Source organism: Mytilus edulis, chromosome 6 (assembly GCF_963676685.1).
Source record: "Mytilus edulis chromosome 6, xbMytEdul2.2, whole genome shotgun sequence".
Taxonomy (NCBI): domain Eukaryota; kingdom Metazoa; phylum Mollusca; class Bivalvia; order Mytilida; family Mytilidae; genus Mytilus; species Mytilus edulis.
Window position 1 is genome coordinate 47,244,426 of NC_092349.1, and position 21,548 is coordinate 47,265,973.

The 21,548-nt window shown below is 33.0% G+C and overlaps 1 protein-coding gene across 2 annotated transcripts in view; it reads left to right on the forward strand.

Annotated features, from left to right (window-relative positions):
• Positions 1-16,975: 16,975 nt before the first annotated feature.
• LOC139527790 (tRNA (uracil-5-)-methyltransferase homolog A-like) overlaps positions 16,976-21,548 on the forward strand; it is a 45,462-nt gene continuing 40,889 nt past the window's right edge. Inside the window, exons 1-4 of one of the 2 annotated variants that reach the window (XM_071323469.1) lie at positions 16,976-17,057; positions 17,618-17,665; positions 18,647-18,764; positions 20,123-20,249. In XM_071323469.1, coding sequence (XP_071179570.1) covers positions 17,647-17,665; positions 18,647-18,764; positions 20,123-20,249 — 264 coding nt within the window. In that variant the 5' untranslated portion in view covers positions 16,976-17,057; positions 17,618-17,646. Of the gene's footprint in view, positions 17,058-17,617; positions 17,666-18,643; positions 18,765-20,122; positions 20,250-21,548 lie in introns of both variants that reach the window. The other variant, XM_071323468.1, reaches the window with a different exon arrangement.

A 21,548-nucleotide genomic window follows, 5' to 3' on the forward strand; every position in this document is an offset into this window, starting at 1 on the left:
TATAAACGTCATCTATATATTTACACTACAAATCTACAACTCTCAGTCTATGGCTACACGTGCTGATCTGATCTATATTCATGCCTAATATTCATTAGCTGTGTATGAGTATCAAAATCGTATCATACGCGATGATGACCAGCCAGTACACACTGTAAGGATTTTATTCACCAGTATTAAAAAAGAGAAACATTGCAGTACGAACAGTAATCTATTTTTTTTTTCATTTGACTTTACTTTGATAGTAACGTAGTTACAAGCACAGGTTATATAGTATATAACTGCTTTTTTAAAATGTTAATTGTCTTAATCAATCTTATTTGAGAGATGTTGGATATTTTCAAGGAAAAACCTCACATCTCCAGTGGACTTTTGTACATGATCAGATAACCTTAGGTCATCTCTAAATTACTGTGTATTTCCTGTATCTCAGATCTCAGGGAACCATTGTACTACTGTACATGGCCATGTTACCTCAGGGAACCACAGTACTACTGTGCATGGTCAGGTTACCTCAGGGAACCATTGTACTACTGTGCATTGATTTAATTGTCTTAATCAATCTTATTTGAGAGATGTTGGATATTTTCAAGGAAAAACCTCACATCTCCAGTGGACTTTTGTACATGCTCAGATAACCGTAGGTCATCTCTAAATTACTGTGTATTTCCTGTATCTCAGATCTCAGGGAACCATTGTACTACTGTACATGGCCATGTTACCTCAGGGAACCACAGTACTACTGTGCATGGTCAGGTTACCTCAGGGAACCATTGTACTACTGTGCATTGATTTAATTGTCTTAATCAATCTTATTTGAGAGATGTTGGATATTTTCAAGGAAAAACCTCACATCTCCAGTGGACTTTTGTACATGGTCAGATAACCTTAGGTCATCTCTAAATTACTGTGTATTTCCTGTATCTCAGATCATATCTATGATTGCTCACATGGTGAGGTTACCTTAGGTCACCTCTGTATGATTGAACATTGTGAGGTTACCTAATATTACCTCTGTATTGCTGTACATGGTGAGGTTACTCTGTATTACTGCACATACTCGTATTACCACACTTTGTATAAACTTTACAAAACAGTATTTTTTTAGTTTTCCTCAGGGCACTTCTGAATTTCTATACATGGCCAAGTGCACATGTTAACTAATGTCATTTCTTAACTACTGTATATAAATATGTAACCTCAGAATAATATCTGTATGTTAGAATATGGTGAGGTTAGCTAAGGTCACAACTTCATGATCATTGTACCAGCTGCATGTTACCACAAATAAACTTTGCAAAACACTAATTTTCTACAAACCTCAGGTTACCACAATTGAATGTTCATAACTCTCTTCGTCGCCTTAGTCAGTCAATATTACATCTATGGTTTTTTTTTCACGGACAGGCTACCTCAGGTCATCTGTAAATTACTGTACATGACAAGGTTACCTCAGGTCATCTGTAAATTACTGTACATTACAAGGTTACCTCAGGTCATATGTAAATTACTATGCATGACCAGGTTACCTCAGGGAACCACTGTACTACTGTGCATGGTAAGGTTACCTCAGGGAACCATGGTACTACTGTGCATGATCGGGTTACTTCAAGGAACTATTGTTCTACTGTGCATGGTCTAGTTACCTCAGGGATCCATTGTACTACTGTGCATGGTCATGTTACCGAGGGAACCATTGCACTACTGTGCATGGTCAGGTTACCTCAGGGAACCACTGTACAACTGGGCATGGTCAGGTAACCCCAGGGATCCATTATACTAATCTGCAGGGAACCATTGTACTGTGTATGGTCAGGTTACTTAAGTGAACCATTGTACTACTGTGCATTGTAGGTAACCTCAGGGAATCATTGTACTACTGTTCATGGTCATGTTACACCAGGTAACCACTTTACAACTGGGCATTGTCAGGTAACCTCAGGGAACCATTGTACTATTGTGCATGTTCAAATCTCCTCAGGGAAACGTTGTTCTACTGTGCATGGTCATGGTACCTCAGGGAACCATTGTACTGTTGTGTATTGTGAGTTTACCTCAAGGAATCATTGTACTACTGTGCATGGTCAGGTTACCTCAGGGAACCATTGCACTACTGTGCATGGTCAGGTTTCTTCAGAGAACCATTGTACTACAGTGCATGGTAGGTAGGTAACCTCAGGGAATCATTGTACTACTCTGCATGGTCAGGTTACTTCAGGGAACAATTGTACTACTGTGCATGGTAAGTATTAAAGGAATCATTACACTACCGTGCATGGTCAGGTTACTTCAGAGAACCATTGCACTACTGTGCATGATCAGGTTACTTCAGGGAACCACTGAACTACTGTACATGGTCATGTTACCTCAGGGAACCATTGTACTACTGTGCATGGTCAGTTTATCTCAGGGAACCATTGTACTACTGTGCATGGTCAGGTTACCGATGGAACCATTGTGCTTCTGGGCATGACCAGGTTACCTCAGTGAACCATTGTGCTTCTGTGCATTGTCAGGTTTTCTCAGGGAACCATTGTACTACTGTACATGGTCATGTTACCTCAGGGAACCACAATACTACTGTGCATGGTCAGGTTACCTCAGGGAACTATTGTACTACTGTGCATTGTCATGTTACCTCAGGTGACCATTGTACTACTGTACATGGTCAAGTTTCCCTAGGGAACCATTGTACTACAGTACATGGTCAGATTACTTCAGGGAACCATTGTACTTCTGTGCATGGTTAAGTTTCCTCAGGGAACCATTGTACTTCTGTGCATGGTCAGGTTACCTCAGGGAACAATTGCACTACAGTGCCTGGTAGGTTTCCTCAGGGAACCATTGTATTAATGTGCATGGTCAGGTTACCTCAGGTAACCACTGTATAACTGTGTATGGATAGGTTACCTCAGGGAACCATTGTACTACTGTACATGGTCATGTTACCTCAGGGAACCACAATACTACTGTGCATGGTCAGGTTACCTCAGGGAACTATTGTACTACTGTGCATTGTCATGTTACCTCAGGTGACCATTGTACTACTGTACATGGTCAAGTTTCCCTAGGGAACCATTGTACTACAGTACATGGTCAGATTACTTCAGGGAACCATTGTACTTCTGTGCATGGTTAAGTTTCCTCAGGAAACCATTGTACTTCTGTGCATGGTCAGGTTACCTCAGGGAACAATTGCACTACTGTGCCTGGTAGGTTTCCTCAGGGAACCATTGTATTAATGTGCATGGTCAGGTTACCTCAGGTAACCACTGTATAACTGTGTATGGATAGGTTACCTCAGGGAACCATTGTAATACTGTGCATTGTCATGTTACCTCAGGGAACCATTGTACTACTGTACATGGTCAGGTTTCCCCAGGGAACCGTTGTACTACTGTACATGGTCAGATTACTTCAGGGAACCATTGTACTTCTGTGCATGGTCAAGTTACCTCAGGGAACCATTGCTCTTCTGTGCATGGTCAGGTTACCTCAGGGAACAATTGCACTTTTGTGCCTGGTAGGTTTCCTCAGGGAACCATTGTACTTATGTGCATGGTCAGGTTACCTCAGGTAACCACTGTATAACTCTGCATGGTCAGGTTACCTCAGGGAACCATTGTACTCTTGTGCATGGTCAGGTTACCTCAGTGAACCACTGTACAACTGTGCATGGTCAGGTTATTCATAAAGATAGACAAGAATGAGATTTACAGATAATTTAGTAGACTGAATTTTTTTCTGAACTCATTTTTTTCTGTTTGTTTATAGGTTTATGGTGAATGGAAACATAAATACAGACTTTAAAAAAAATCTTGCATCTTTTGAGGATATCATTCCAGGAAAGAGGAAGGATATCATGAGTACTTGAAGTGGTGAGGTCTAGTAAAAATAGCAAACAGAAAGTAGATAAAAATGAGTTGACTTCAGGATTGCGTAACGTTTTATTCTTCGTGGCAAGACCCCCTTTTTTCAATTAAATCACAATTTCACTTTGGTACATCCATGATATGAACACGATTTTTTTTTCTAAGACCAGCTGTTTTGCATGTAAGCCTATGGAGCAGTCAATAACAAGACTGCAACCTTATGTTAATTTGATTTGAATCGATTATATTTGTTGTTATTTTTTGGGTTACCTGAGGTAATCCTGTTATGAAAGAATACTTCGTAGATACTTTGCTGGTATATATGCATTTATGCTGTAATTACACAATTTCTTAATTCAAAATGTAGGACTTCATAGATTTGTATGTTTATCCGATAATATGTAAATGTTACACGAGTTTACTTGGGTTAAATGGGTTGTATTTGGTGTTATAATTGGGGTTACCTGAGGTAACCCTGTCATGAATGAATACTTCGTAGATACTTTGCTTGTCTTTACAATAATTGTAATAAACCAACTTATTCATTTTGAATGTAGGACTTCATTGAAGTTATATTGTATATGGGATATATTTGTAAAGGTGATCTCAAATAACTTCAATTAAGTGGGTTATATTTGCAATTATATTTGGGGTTACCTCAGGTACCCCTGTTATGAAAAAAATGCTTATTAGATAGTTTGCTAGTGTAAACATTTATGTTGTAATCAAACAATTTCTTTATTTTACATGTAGGACTTCTCAGATGTAAATTGCCTACGCGATATTTAGAAAATGCGATCAGTCTTAACTCGATTTAAATGGATTATACTTGTAGCTATTTTATTGGTTACCTGAGGTAACCCTGTCATGACAGAATACTATGAATATGTATTTATGGTGTAATAAACCAACTTTTTTCATTTTCAATGTAGGAATTCATTGAAGTTATATTGTTTATGTGATGTTAATGTAAAGGTCATCTGAATTAACTTGAGTTAAATTGGTTGTAATTGCTGTTATTGCTTGGGTTACCTCAGGTAACCCTGTTATTAAAAAAATATTAGCAGATACTATGCTAGTGTATACATTTGTATTTTAATCACACAATTTCTTAATTTAAAAATGTAGGACTTCATAGATTTGTATTTTTATTTGATGTTATTGTTATGGTTTCCCGAGGTTATCCTGTCATGTAAGAATACTTTGTAGATAGTTTTCCAGAATATACATTTAAGTTGTAATAAACGATTTATTTTTTTCTAAATTTGAACTTCATAGATGTGTATTGTTTATATGATATTTAGGAAAGGCAACTTAAGTTAACTTTATTTGAATTGATTATATTTACTGTTATTTTTGGGGTTACCTGAGGTAACCCTGTTATGAAAGAATTCTTCGTAGATACTTTGCTGGTATATGCATTGATGTTGTAATTACACAATTTCTTAAATCAAAATGTAGGACTTCATAGATTTGTATTGTTTATGCTGAGTAAACTTGAGTTAAAAGGGTTGTATTTGTTGTTTTTATTAGGTTACCTGAGGTAACCCTGTCTCTCAGGTAACCCTGTAATGAATGAATCCTTCGTAGATACTTTGCTAGTGTTTACATTAATTGTAATAAACAAACTTCTTTATTTCAAATGTAGTACTTCATGAAAGTTGTATTGCTTATGTGATGTACATGTAAAGGTGAACTCAGTTAACTTTAGTTAAGTGGGTTATATTTGTAATTATGTCTGGGGTTACCTCAGGTACCCATGACATAAAGAATGCTTTTTAGAAAGTTTGCTATTGTAAACATTTATATTTCTTTGTTTTAAATGTAGGACTTCATGGATGTGTATTGTTTATGTGATATACCGTACAGGCGACTTAAGTTAACTTGATATGAATGGAAAATACTTGTTGTTATTTTATGGGTTACCTGAGGTAACCGTGTCATGACAGAATACTTAGTAGATACTTTGCTAGTTTATGCATTTATGGTGTAATAAACCAACTTCTTCGTTTTAAATGTAGAAATTCATTGAAGGTATAATTTTTATGTGATGTATATGTAAAGGTGATCTGAATTAAATTGAGTTAAATAAGTTTTATTTGTTGTTATTGTATTGGTTACCTCAGGTAACCCTGCTATGAAAGAATTCTTAGTATATACTTTGTAAGTGTATACAATTGTTTTTTTTAATTACACAATTCTTAATTCAAAAATGTAGGACTTCATAGATTTGTATTGTTTATGTGATGCATATATATTTAGAGGTGATACCTGAGTTAACTTTAGTTAAATGGGTTGTATTTGTTGCTATTATTGGGTTACCTATGGTAACCCTGTAATGAATGAATTCTTCGTAGATACTTTGCTCTTGTTTACATTAATTGTAATAAACAAACTTCTTTATTTCAAATGTAGGACTTCATGAAAGTTGTATTGTTTATGTGATGCACATGTAAAGGTGACCTCAGTTAACTTTAGTTAAGTGGGTTATATTTGTTATTATATCTGGGGTTACCTCAGGTACCTTATGTTATGAAGCATGCTTTTTAGATAGTTTGCTAGTGTAAACATGTTGTAATCAGACAATTTCTTTATCTTAAATGTAGGACTTCCTAGATGTGTATTGTTTATGTGATATATCGGAAAGGCGACTTAAGTTAACTTGATATGAATGGATAATACTTGTTGCTATTTCATGTGTTGCTATTTCATGGGTTACCTGAGGTAACCCTGTCATGACAGAATATTTAGTAGATACTTTGCTAGTATATGCATTTATGGTGTAATAAACCAACTTCTTCATTTTAAATGTAGGAATTCATTAAAATTATATTGTTTATGTGATGTATATGTAAAGGTGATATGATTTTACTTGAGTTAAATAGGTTGTATTTGTTGCAATTGTATTGGTTACCTCAGGTAACCCTGCTATGAAAGAATTCTTCGCAGATACTTTGCTAGTGTATACATTTGTATTGTAATTCCACATTTTTTTAATTTGAAATGTAGGACTTCATAGATTTGTATTGTTTATGTGATGCATATATATTTAAAGGTGACCTCAGTTAACTTGAGTTAGATAGGTTATCTTTGTTGTTATTGTTATGGTTACCTAAGGTAACCCTGTAATGAATGAATCCTTCCTAGACACTTTGCTAGTGTTTACATTAATTGTAATATAAAAACTTCTTTATTTTAAATGTAGGACTTCATGAAAGTTGTATTGTTTATGTGATGCACATGTAAAGGTGACCTCAGTTAACTTCAGTTAAGTGGGTAATATTTGTAATTATGTCTGGGGTTACCTCAGGTACCCATGTTATGAAGAATGCTTTTGAGATAGTTAGCTAGTGTAAACATTTATGTTGTAATCTGACAATTTCTTTATTTTAAATGTAGGACTTCATAGATGTGTATTGTTTATGTGATATTTCTGAAAGGCGACTTAAGTTAACTTGATGTGAATGGATAATACTTGTTTCTATTTCATGGGTTACCTGAGGTAACCCTGTCATGACAGAATATTTAGTAGATACTTTGCTAGTATATCCAATTATGGTGTAATGAATCATCTTCTTTATTTTTAATTTAGGAATTCATTAAAGTTATATTGTTTATGTGATGTATATGTAAAGGTGATTTGGATTAACTTGAGTTAAATAAGTTGTATTGTTGTTATTGTATTGGTTACCTCAGGTAACCCTGCTATGAAAGAATTCTTAGTATATACTTTGTAAGTGTAAACATTTATTTTCTAATTACATAATTTTTTAATTTTAAAATGTAGACTTCATAGATTTGTATTGTTTATGTGATGCCTATATATTTAAAGGTGATACCTGAGTTAACTTGAGTTATATGGGTTGTATTTGTTGTTATTATTGGGTTACCTGAGGTAACCCTGAAATGAAATAATTCTTTGTAGATACTTTGTTATTGTTTACATTAATTGTAATTAACAAACTTCTTTATTTCAAATGCAGGACTTCATGAAACTTGTATTGTTATGTGATGCACATGTTAAGGTGACCTCAGAAAACTTCAGTTAAGTGGATTATATTTGTAATTATGTCTGGGGCTACCTCAGGTACCCATGTTATGAAGAATGCTTTTGAGATAGTTTGCTAGTGTAAACATTTGTGTTGTCATCGGACAATTCCTTTATTTTAAATGTAGGACTTCATAGATGTGTATTGTTTATGTGATATTTCTGAAAGGCGACTTAAGTTAACTTGATATGAATGAATAACACTTGTTTTTATTTCATGGGTTACCTGAGGTAACCCTGTCATGACAGAATATTTAGTAGATACTTTGCTAGTATATCAATTTATGGTGTAATAAACCAACTTCTTCTTTTTAAATGTAGGAATTCATTAAAGTTATATTGTTTTTGTGATGCATATGTAAAGGTGATTTGAATTAACTTGAGTTAAATAGGTTGTATTGTTGTTATTGTATTGGTTACCTCAGGTAACCCTGCTATGAAATAATTCTTAGTAGATACTTTGCTAGTGTATACCTTTGTATTTTAACTCCACAATTTTTTAATTTGAAATGTAGGACTTCATAGATTTGTATTGTTTATGTGATGTATATATATTAAAAGGTGACCTCAGTGAACTTGAGTTAGATGGGTTATCTTTGTTGTTATTGTTATGTTTACCTGAGGTAACCCTGTAATGAATGAATCCTTCGTAGAAACTTTGCTAGTGTTTACATTAATTGTAATAAACAAACTTCTTTATTTTAAATGTAGGACTTCATGGAAGTTGTATTGTTTATGTGATGCACATGTAAAGGTGACCTCAGTTAACTTCAGTTATGTAGGTTATATTTGTAATTATTTCTGGGGTTACCTCAGGTACCCATGTTATGAAGAATGCTTTTTAGATAGTTTGCTAGTGTAAACATTTATGTTGCAATCAAACAATTTCTTTATTTTAGATATAGGACTTCATAGATGGGTATTGTTTATGTGATATATTGGAAAGGCGACTTAAGTTAACTTGATATCAATGGATAATACTTGTTGCTATTTTATGGGTTACCTGAGGTTACCCTGTCATAACAAAATACTTAGTAGATACTTTGCTAGTATATGCATTTATGCTGTAATAACCACTTTCTTTTTTTGTCATGTAGGAATTCATTGAAACTATATTGTTTATGTGATGTATATGTAAAGGTGATCTGAATTAACTTGAGTTAAATAGGTTGTATTGCTGTTATTGTTTGGGTTACCGCAGGTTACCCTGTTATGAAAGAATTTTAAGTACATACTTTGCTAGTGTATACATTTATATTTTAATTACACAATTTCTTAATTTAGAATCTAGGACTTCATAGATTTGTATTGTTTATGTGATGTATATATAAAGTTACCTCAGTTGACTTGAGTTTAATTGTTGTATTTGTTGTTATAATTGGGGTTACCTCAGGTAACCCTGTCACGAATGAATACTTCAGATCATTAATTGAACTTTTATAAAAAAAAAAGTTTATAATTTTACCAGCCATCCCCACCCTACACGTACATACAAAATGAATGATCGGTGAATACAAATAATAAAATCATTTGGGAAGTTTGTTGACATCTTTGGTATTTGGTCACATTAAAATTTGGTATTAAGATCTATCTAAATAAGAACTATATTTTCGTGCGTATTTAATCAATGACGCATTACCACGATTACCTCAGGGCACCGATTACCTCAGGGCACCGATTACCTCAGGGCATACAGCAGCGGACCTAACTGCCACCTGCATTTGACTGGCAGTTTTGCGAACGGCAAAAACCTAAATGCTGTTTGTCAGTAACTTTAACTTATATTCCAAGTGAAAACAATTAATTGAATGATTGATAAAAATAAATCAAAATTAAACTAAATAGGGAATTATTCAGGGTGTTCCAACTTAGTTGCACCAAAAGGGTATCTTACTATACCAAATGAGGCAAAGATTACCTTAGCTGTATTTGGCAACATTTTTAGGAATTTTGGATCTCAATGCTCTTTAACTTCGTACTTTATTTGGCTTTTTTTAAAACTATTTTGGATTCGAGCGTCACTGATGAGTCTTTTGTAGACAAAACGCGCGTCTGGCGTATATATAAAATTTAGTCCTGGTATCTATGCTGAGTTTATTTAATCCTTGATTCTTCAAAGTTTAATAATAATCCATAACAAGTATATAAGAGCAATAGAATGTCATAAACAGTGCAGAAAAAGTCTGTTCACATTTTAAGGCGAAATTTATACTGTGGAGATAGTGTCAAGACATATCTAATACTGTCAAGAATGTGTCGAGACATATTCAAATATTATTTAGAATGTCAAGAATGTGTCAAGACATATTCAGACATTTTTAAGAATGTCAAGAATATGTCAAGACAGATCGATACATTATTAAGAATGTCAAAAATATGTCAAGACAGGTCGAGAGAAATTTAAGACAGCCAAGAATTGGAATTGGTCGAGACTAATCCGGTGTAAATAGTTATCAAAGGTATCAGGATTATAATATAGTACACCAGACGCGCGTTTCGTCTACACAAGACTCATCAGTGACGCTCATATCAAAATATTTATAAAGCGAAACAAGTATACAAAATTGAAGTGCATTGAGGATCCAAAATTCCAAAAAGTTTTGCCAAATACGGCTAAGGTAATCTGCGTAAAAGTATTTATATGTTTAAACGTTATTGGCTTAAATTTGTGTGTACTCTTAAGTATAAATAATTACCATAGAAAACAACTTTTTATACCTTGAGGTTCAGTAATCCACCACTAGTCTCATAGCCAACAACTTTCACTGATATGTAAAATACAATCGATTCATTACAGTTCTTCCTGGTTACATGTATTTATTGACTTTGACACAACACAAGCTATAAATCTTAGTGAAATAGCATACCTTTACCTTGTTTATTGCAGCCTACGAAAATGTCGATTACATGTTTTTTGTATGAATACTTAAGCAGATATTGATTTAAATTATCTATAGTTTTACAACACCAATAAATAGTTAGTAAAAAAATAAACATTTTACATTTTCACTACGTATACAATTAAACATTCCATCAAAATGCTGGTTTACAAAATAGATCCAGATTCAGTATTTTTGTATTTATCCTGCATATTTCACAATTTTTGTTTTACGATTATAAATATGTAAATTATATATTGTTTATGTGAAGTATTTGTATACTACAGAAAATTATTATCCCAAGGTTTTCGAAATCACAAGCTACTTAAATAATTTACTCAATGTAAAACATCGGTATAAAGACGTCAATTGTAAAAAATCAATAAACAGACATCTTATACATTCAGGTATTTAAATCCAACCTTTTCTGGTAATATTCTATACAAAGCACAAACACGTCGTCCGGCATTCACTTCAAATGATACCGAACCCTTTAAACAAACTAATTCGTGTTATTTAGATGGGATAATATATAGTTACGATGCTGTTGTCAGATCATTAAAGATGGCATGTTTTGGAATTCATATTGATTCCCTCATAGGGGCTTTGCATAGGAAATATAAAAGAAGAAGATGTGGTATGATTGCCAATTATACAATCCACAAGAGACCAAAATGACAAAGACATTAACAAATATAAGTCACCGTACGGCCTTTAACAATGAGCAAAGCCCATACCACGTAATCAGCTATAAAAGGCCACGATATGACAATGTACGGAGTTTTGTCTTAGGTGCATGATTTTTTTATTAGTTGTTAGTGGCTTTGAACTAGCTGTCAGATAACTGTGAGTACTCTCAGATCTGTTCATTGTGTCTTTTTGTGTCGGGATGTTTAAGTACTCGGCTACGTACGTCCACTTGTATTTTTGTCCATCTGATGAGTTAAGCCTTTTTCAACTGATTTTTATTGTTCGTTCTTATGTTGTACTGTTATACCACTATCCCAGGTTAGGGGAGGGTTGGGATCCCGCTAACATGTTTAACCCCGCCACATTATTTATGTATGTGCCTGTCCCAAGTCAGGAGCCTGTAATTCAGTGGTTGTCGTTTGTTTATGTGTTACATATTTGTTTTTCGTTCATTTTTTTACATAAATAAGGCCGTTAGTTTTCCTCCTGCCCCCTTAATCTTATGTATAATCATTGTCATTAAGTAACATTAAATTAGAATTAACCATTATCCTCTGCAGGAATGAATCTTGCTATCTGCGTATACATGTATTTCATACATACACAGTTTTTTGGAAGGGTTTTGATGCTGCTGAAGGCCCCAAGAAGCTATAATAGAACAAATGATGCTAAATTATGCTTTCTGGGTGTTAATCCCAGATCTTTTCTTAATCTGAAAATTAATACAAGTTCTGCTTTAATCATTTTTTGACAATATTTTGGTCTCAAAGCAGAATGTGTAGATTCAGTGTAAGAATTAAGTTTTTAGGGACAACATTAAAAAACCCAAAATGTAGGATAAAGCAAAAATGTAATTCTCATAGTTAAGTATGTGATTGCTGTTTTTTTTTTTAAACTCATGATTAAGTTAATAACAAAATTACTAAATTACAAAAGGAATGCAACACTAACAGAATACAGAATGAACAACAGACTGTGACAAATAAATAAGAAACATTGATCCTGAAAAAACAGGGGCCATGTCCAAGGATAATCCTATTTGCCTCAATGAAGTTACTTCCCTGTAATAAAAGTGAGGTAAGTGTTCCTGAGACAACATACCTCAAGTTAAATGAAACCCATTTTCAGACATTTCAAGTATATTTGATAATATTTATACTTTTATTGTTAAAAGATTTGGAAGTTTTTCCCGATTTTTTTTGGAAAAAAGATGAATTTTATGAAGAATCTGAAGCCATCTCACACTTTCTATTAGGGGACGACCATTTGATATTCTGAAAGGGGGGGGACAGGAGGATTTGTTTTTGATCGGTTATTTATTGTTGTAAACTAAGAGGACAGATTATTCATTTTCTGCACTGTTGAAGCAAGATTTTTCATTTTCATTAAAGTAAGGGACTGCTTATTCATTTTCACAACTATATTTTTGATATTCGAAAACATACAATTTGTTAAATGATTTGTTTATTATAAATAATACATACAGTATAGTCAAGTCATTATGTACCATTTATTATTAATAATTAGATTAACAATCCCCCTCTGCAGAAATGAATCTTTTAAATCCCCAACTGCATATATATGTATTGCATACATACATAGTATTAAAGTATAGTTATAACTAGGCACTTTTAATTGTATTGGCTAACATGCTACGCCGAGCGGAGCGAGGCAAAAAAAATTTGAAGGGTTTTGGAGCCACTGAAGGCCCAAGAAGCTATAGAACAAATGATGCAACATCATGCTTTCTTGGTGTTCCGAAGACCCTTTCATAATCTGAAAATGAAGTTTTGTTTTTATAATTTGTTTACTCATGATTCAAGTTCATAACAAAATTACTAGATTACAAAAGGAATGCAACACTAGCAGAATACAGAAGGGCAATCAATGAAGAAAAGACAAATAAATAAGAAACATTGATCCCGAAAAATCAGGGCTATAAGTCTGAGGGAAACAGAACTTTCTTCTTGCAAGGCCGTGAACACAATTTGATATGGAGACAAGCGTTTGGTTTTGAAATTTCCTACATGTAGTTACGGCCCTGCTAAAATAAAAGTGAGGTAAAGTTTCCTGAGACAATATACCTCAGGTTAAATGAAACCAATTTTCAGACATTTCAAGTATGTTTAAATAAAATTTATACTTTCAAATTCGAATAGAAAAACTACTTTTATCCGAATAAGGGCATTCTATTTGAATTAATCAAATGGTTCTCATAGTTATTTTGTTTAAACATAATCTGAAACTTGATAAAGAATTATTTACACAAAAATTGATTTTTCGGATCGTGAAAGATCACGTACCGCATTTTTGAAGATCGTGAAAAGGATCGTGAAAGATCTGATGCTACGAAGATGTTCAAATTATTCTTCAATTATATCATAATTAATATTTGTTATTGGTATTGAGAAAAGCTAGATAGGTCAACCTCCTCAATAGGTTTAAGCATTTCAAAGTATTAATATTTTCAGAAAATGTAAAATAGTTGGATGATTGTAGGATGAAACTTTTTATTGTCATGTGAAGTACTCACTTATCACGAGTTATAGGATACCCACATTTTGTATATTGGATCATATAAACTACATGTCCGTCAGACAGGATTCACCTGACCCCGAATTTGCCACATTTCATGGAGGAAAATTCATTTTGTGGTCAAGTCCGTATCGCGGATTCGTTAAGCTTTAGGATAACTGTCTGTTGTTATGATTGTAAGGTGTACATTTTCGACTTCTGCAAGGTTTCAAATAACATCTAACTCATTCTCATGCATCATGTTCGTTTTATGTTGTTTAGCCTTTTGGATATACCTGTATGCAATAGCGCCAAGATATTTCGTGTATGGTGTACATGTCTGTCTGCATGATTCATATATGACCATGATGAATATATTGCATGATAGTAAAATGTCTATGTCTGGCTGTCGGTCAGGGTTCATATACTTTTGACCTTATGTTCCGAATTAATTGGCCAAGCATAACTTTTACATTTGTCAGTTTCTAAGGCACTGTAAGAATCGGAACACATTTATTTGGTGTACAGGATATTTGTAGAGATCTGTATGGCATGGTATTCTGACCTTGAACTCTTTTTATGAACCATTGACAATCTTAAGCGCATTTGACACTTCTAGTAAAACACTTGATATTATAGACGTTCAACAAATATACTATCATAAGTAAAGCAGACGAGACATTACAGCATTAGCGCTCTGGTATTCTATAGTCTGTAGTATATAGTTAAATCAATCCACACTGCGTTGTATACAAAGAACACAATATTGGTTATCGTTCAATCTCAAATTACTCATGAAAAATGCTGTTTTGCTGTATTTTTTTGTTTGATGGATATCATTTTGGTTAAATCGTTGCATATCCATATTATTAGCTAAATAGTTTCGGTCTGCCTGACTTTGCACTTGACCGATTCTCAGAGCTGAATCTTTCACACTTACTTAGACACGTTCTTAGTTGTTGTTTTTTTTTTTTACTTTCGAGGTAAAGTGTTGAATAGAAAAAAATAATAGTTTTAATGTTCATCCTTATCAAAATAGTTACAGGCTTCAACCAGTTGCAGGTTTATCAAATGGTAAAAGAAATACAGATTTCTGATTACTGGTATTAAGTCTGGTCACGCATTATCTTTCACGATCAAAATAATGCGTTGCCTGATCTTTCACGATCAAGTTCGATGGAAATTCAACAAATTCAAGGTTTTCATATACAAATTAATGCTTTTAAGGGAAGAACATACTTGACCGCCGTTAGATATTCTTTCACGATCATTTCTCTCGTTAAACCGAATGACACCCGTGAACACGGCTTTTCAATATTACCTATACGTAAGACACAACCCTTTTATAAATGTTATCAACTTTATCGTGTATTTAAGAAAACAATATGATATGGTTGATAATAATTATTATGTTTATATATTAAATTATTTCTGTGCGTTAAGTTGGCTATGCAACAAGGTTTAATCGTGGGTTTAATCCACCATTTTCTACATATGAAAATGGCTTTGCCAAGTCAGGAATATGACAGTTTTTTGCCATTCGTTTCATGTGTTTGAGCTTTTAATTTTGTAATTTGATTAAAGACTTTCCGTTTTGGATTTCCTCGGAGTTCGGTATTTTTGTAAAATAAAGTTTGAAATTCTTTGTTGAACTAATTTAGTTGAACAAAACTCACTTTTGTCCGTACAAAATTGAATTTTGAGTACAAAACCACAAGAGTCCCATGCGGCGCCCCGTAGTCTGCAGTATTTCTCAGTTGCAAATTATAATATGCAAATGTAATATGCATATGATTTTTCGACTATTAAATAAAAAAGGCTATTTTTTTTAGATTGTTTATTAAGGTAGATGGGGTGTCTAAATTATAATCCATAGATTTTTTTAATAATTTGCCAAAATGTAGTTTATATCGTGCTTTTTCAAAAAAAATAATAAAAAGAATGGGTCACCAGGCTTATTTTCACGCTACACGGTGTTCAAAATTGACAAATTTTGTAAAGATTATGCATGGAAAACCCAATTTTCTGCAATAAAGCATAATCTACACCATCGAATTTTGAGATAACATATGAGAAGATGGCTTTAATACTATGCTTTCAGTTAAGAACAAGAAACAATGGGGTCACCGGATCCGTTTTCTTGCTACATTTTAAAATAGGTAAATTCCTAACACAATCCAATGTAAAAGTACCTTATCTGAATTATCTGCCCTTTCATTTGAGTTGCCTCCCCTTATTTGGCAAAGTTGGAATTTTTTTTATCAAATACAAGTTTTCTGTTTTTTGTAAAATACAACCATAAATATGATAAAACATGTCATTTTCTATATCGAAGTGGAAGTTCTTACACATGAGTTACCTACTACTCTAAATATTTGCACATTCTATAAAATTTCCAAATCCAAGATGCTGGAGAAAGACACCCTATCTACCTTTAAAAGCATAAAGGATTTATTGAAAGACGAGTAAAAGATAATCGCTACAGCGTTTAAAAAAAACCCTGGCAAACATATGATAAACTCAAGATATAAAAGCCAGTATAAAGACTATAAAAGGGAAAGCACATCACATGCATCATGCATGGCATAACATAAGTACTAATATCAAAGCATAGCTTGAAAATAATAAACAAATATAAGCTTAGAAAAGCAAACACAATTTGCAGACAAACTGAAATCCATGTTGTATAACTGAGATATATTGCCATTTTTCAGTTGACACCGTCAGTGAGACAAGCTACATATAAGTCAAGAAAAAATATCAGACTTGAACCAAAAAAGTTCAATCATCTTGTATAACTAACAAAGAAATAACAGAAATTATATGAGCCACTGATATTCTGGAAACATCTTTTCTGGTATGCTGTTTACAAAAGCTTTTAATATGTTTTTATTCTATTCCCAAATGAGGTGCTTCTGATAAGGGGTACATATAATTATAACAGGAAAAATATACACTACTCACTAGTTTCATTCCCCCGTACCGTATTGAACTCCTTTCCATGCTCAGCTGGATTATTTGCATCTGTTTTCGTACAGGCTTAAATCAAAACATGTAAGAAGTTATAACTTTCATTTAAAGTAGTGAAGTATAACCAAATATCATGCAATGTGATTACATATTTCCCCTAAGAATTAATAATCATATTCACTAAAACCACAAGGAATCCGCAGAAGGGTTTGTAAAACCGTGCTGTAAGTTGTAACCTGTGAACAGGCACATGAATGTAACATTTATTCTTAAGAATTTTTTGTCCAGAGCATTTTTCTGATTTGGGGGCCCACATGTCAAAACCAACTTTAGTACAATTAAATCATAACTTGTACATGTACAAGTTATTTTTATGTACTTGAAGAAGTAAATAATTGTGTTCTCATTATAGTAGAGGGCTAAATGGGAGTACATCCTTTACGAATAGCGGTAAAAATATCTTGCCATATTATGTTAACAGTATTTCTTTGGTATTTTTCTCAAAATTTCAATATGGGATCAAAACTGTATCGTATGCCTTGCTCTAACTGTGGATATAGGTTAATGAAACCTATTTTATTATTCAGACCTCTTTTGGTATGTTTGGTGGCGGTCAGAAGTAAATATTTGTCTTTTTATTACAGATTGTGATAAGTTAATTTTTAAGAAGAAAATGGAAACTGAAAATAAAGGTAAAAAATTACTATTACATGTTTTAACATGAACTATAATATATGTACTAAGTCTCAGTTATTAACCATAACTTTTTTTTATCTTTCTGTATAAGGCAAATATGGGAACAGATTACAACACGTTAGGTAAATGATAATATCATTAATTTTTTCGGATTATTTCATAACCATGATTTAGAAGACAAATATTACCACAGACATGACAGAACAAAATTTTAGCCTTGTAAGATTTCAATTCAGGTTGAGAAAATTTCAAAGTGTTTTAAGATTCTGAGGACTTTCAAAGAATTATCTCCCTTGAATTTTGTATGTACCTGAAAAATAATAAAATACATCAACTATATCTAAAAAATTGATTTATGATGAATCAAACTTTGAACTATCACTTTAACATACTAGTAGTTTGTATAAACTTTATTTGTGTATGATTGGAAGAAACTATTAGGTTGCCAGCTACTGAATAACCTATAGTATTACAAATTAATATCTAGAGGCCACAAAGCCACCTTCAACGCAAGGACCCACTTTCAAATAAACAGAAATTATCAAGATATTTAAAAACCATCTGAGAATATTTTACATGTTTTATTTAAAATCAACCATACAAAACATGCAAAATATAAAAAAAAAAGTGACCGTTAAAAAATATTTCATGGGTACCAATGTTCATGATGTTTGTTGAGTAAAGCAATGTAAAGCAAACTAACAGTTTTTTGGATATTTGATTTCAATGTTTTTTCAAAATAGATATACATGTAGTAAGATGGGGTATGAGTGCCAATGAGGCAGCTGCCCAAAAGTCTGAATTCATGCATTTAGAAAAAATGTAATTCATTGAACACATAACAGCTGTTTGTCTCTACCTACAAAATAGACAAAAAAATGGTTTCCTACAAATACATTTTTAAGAATTAATCCACAGTTACCTTTGTGTGAACTGAATAAAATTGTGTAATGAATTGACAACACTTTTACTAGCAGGTGAGTTACCTGAAAGAAAACGGAAGACAGATGGAGAAGGTTCACCTCCAAAAGTTCAGTGTGAGGCACCTGAAAAGAAATTGAAGACAGATGAAGAAGGTTCACCTCCAAAAGAGGGGTAAAGTATCTCATTATAATAAAATACACATATAAGTAAATTGATTCAGTTAAAACTAACTCTTGGTAGTATTGAATGAAATAGGAGTAATGATTGTGATTTGAGGTGTAAATATTTGTGTCAGTCTTCATTATTGGCCACAGTCACAAACACAGGCTTCTTATCACATGCTTAAGTTTCTATATATATAGTGGCCTGTAAAATGTCTGCTACCATGGCTACAAACAAATAAAATTTTGAAAATAATTACAAAAACTGGGTTAATTACATTGTTGGGGCTTCAACAGATCACTGTGAAGACTGTTTTTTTCATGTTTTTACCAAATTGTGTATGAGATTTGTTATGTTTATTGAATAGAAAGAGAGATATCAGAGTGAATCTTCCAACAATCAAAGTTTATGTTAGATTGTATTATAATTACCCCTAATAGGAGTTATTCCAAATATAATCACAGTGGCAGATCCAGATTTTTTTTAAGAGGGGCCCACTGACTGCCTAAGACAATGAAAGAGGGGGCCTGCTCTAGTCATACATGTCATATGCATGCTTCAGTGATTCCCTATATATACACCAACTTTTTTCTACAAAAGGGGAGGTCCAGGCCCCTGCCACCCCACAAATATTCCTCTGAATCGCCTTGCATTTACATTGTGTACCTTTTACGTATTAAGAGGGTTAAATATTTGAAATTAAGAAAAAAATAATGAAAAAGTTTAACAATTGAAGCATGGTTAGGAGATGGATGTTTCCTTCAAGTTATTCAGGTAGCAAATTTAGTGTGTAACAATTTTTGTGGTTTTAAGGAAATCTTATTTTTCTGAATACTTGATATAATAAGGTACATGTATTACCAAAGTCTGATTTAAAACTTGTACAGAAAATTGGTATATGTACTTCTTCGTTCACAAATAACCATGATTTCCACAAAATTTGGTATCCCACAAATGAATTTAAATTCACAGTATTTGACACAAAAACTAAAATGTATTGTGAGATGTCCAGAAACATCCATGTATTATACCATTTATTTAAATCAAGTGAAATACTCAGCTGAAGTTCATTTTGTCTTAATCAATTATATAAGAAAAGGTTTGAAGAATGAAAAAAGAAGTAACAAAAGATCTTAAACATCCAGAGTCTAAGGAAGTTGTGATTGAATTTCTTTGAGACTAAAGATTTAACACCAACAGTGAACACTAAATTTCTAAATTATCAAAGAAAATTAAGATATAATCATTAATAATAAAAGACAACCTATAACAAGGGTCATATGTTTATAAATCAACTTTCCAACAGTTTAGGAATACAATTCCATACCTGTTGTATGATAATTGTATAATCATGTTTATTTTTATAGGGCAACAGAAAATACAGAAGAGGAAAAGGATACTTCTACAGATCTATATCAGTACACAAAGAGAGAAGAATTTACATCAGAGATTTTTAAAATAGAAATCACTAATCTACCAAGATTTGGTTTTAAGGTAACTCTTGAGTTTAAAAACTACATTTAAGGGAGATAACTTTTTATGAATCAACAGAATGCCTTAAAATAAGGCATTGTGAAGCTATAGCGTTCTATGTTTATTAACGCAGAATACACTTTTCAGAGCAGACCAAACTTGGCCACAATCATCTTTGGGGTATCTAGTTTAAAAAATGTGTCCGATGACCTGGACATCAAACCAAGATGGCCGCCATGGCTATAAATAGAACACAGGGGTAAAATGTATATTTTGGCTTATATCTTTAAAACTAAAGCATTTAGAGCAAAACTGACTTGGATAAAATTGTTGATCAGGTCAAAACTATCTGCCCTGAAATTTTCAGACGAATCGGACAACCTGGTGTTGGGTTGCTGCCCCTGAATTGGTAATTTTAAAGAAATTTTGCAGCTTTTGGTTATTATCTTGAATACTATTATAGATACAGATAAACTGTAAACAGCAATCATGTTCAGCAAAATAAGACCTACAAATAAGTCAACATAACCAAAATTGTCAGTCAACCCCTTAAGGAGTTATTGCCCTTTATAGTCAATTTTAACAACTTTTTCGTCAATTTTTGTAACTTGTACTAAAATCTTCTTCTTTAAACTAACTTGGCCACAATCATAATTGTGGTATATAGTTTAAAAAATGTGTCCGATGACCCCACCTACCAAACAAAATGGCCAACATGGCTAAAATTAGAACATAGTGGTAAAATGAAGTTATTGCTTTATATCTTTGAAACTAAGACATTTAGGGCAAATATTTCAAGATTTAAATGTCCATCAGAATAAGATGTATCCCCTCACAAATTTTCAGATGAATCCTACAACCCGTTGTTGGGTTGCTGCCCTAAAATGGTAATTTTAAGGAAATTTTGCAGTTTTTGGTTATTATCTTGAATACTATTATAGATAGAGATAAACTGTAAACAGCAATAATGTTCAGCAAAGTAAGATCTACAAATAAGTCAACATGACCAAAATTGTCAGAGAACTCCTTCAGGAGTTATTGTCCTTTATAGTCAATATTGAACAACTTTTCGTCATTTTTGTAACTTGTACAAAAATCTTCTTTTCTAAAACTATGGGACAAATTAACCAAACTTGGTCACAATCATTAACAAGGTATCTATTTTGAAAAAGTGTCTAATGACCCCGCCTACCAACCAAGATGGCCAACATCAGTAAATACAGTAACAGGTGAGCGACACAGGCTCTTGAGAGCCTATAGTTTTGATTTTTGATTTGTATTTGTGACCTCTTGCCGTGGTTGTTGGGGTACACATGTATT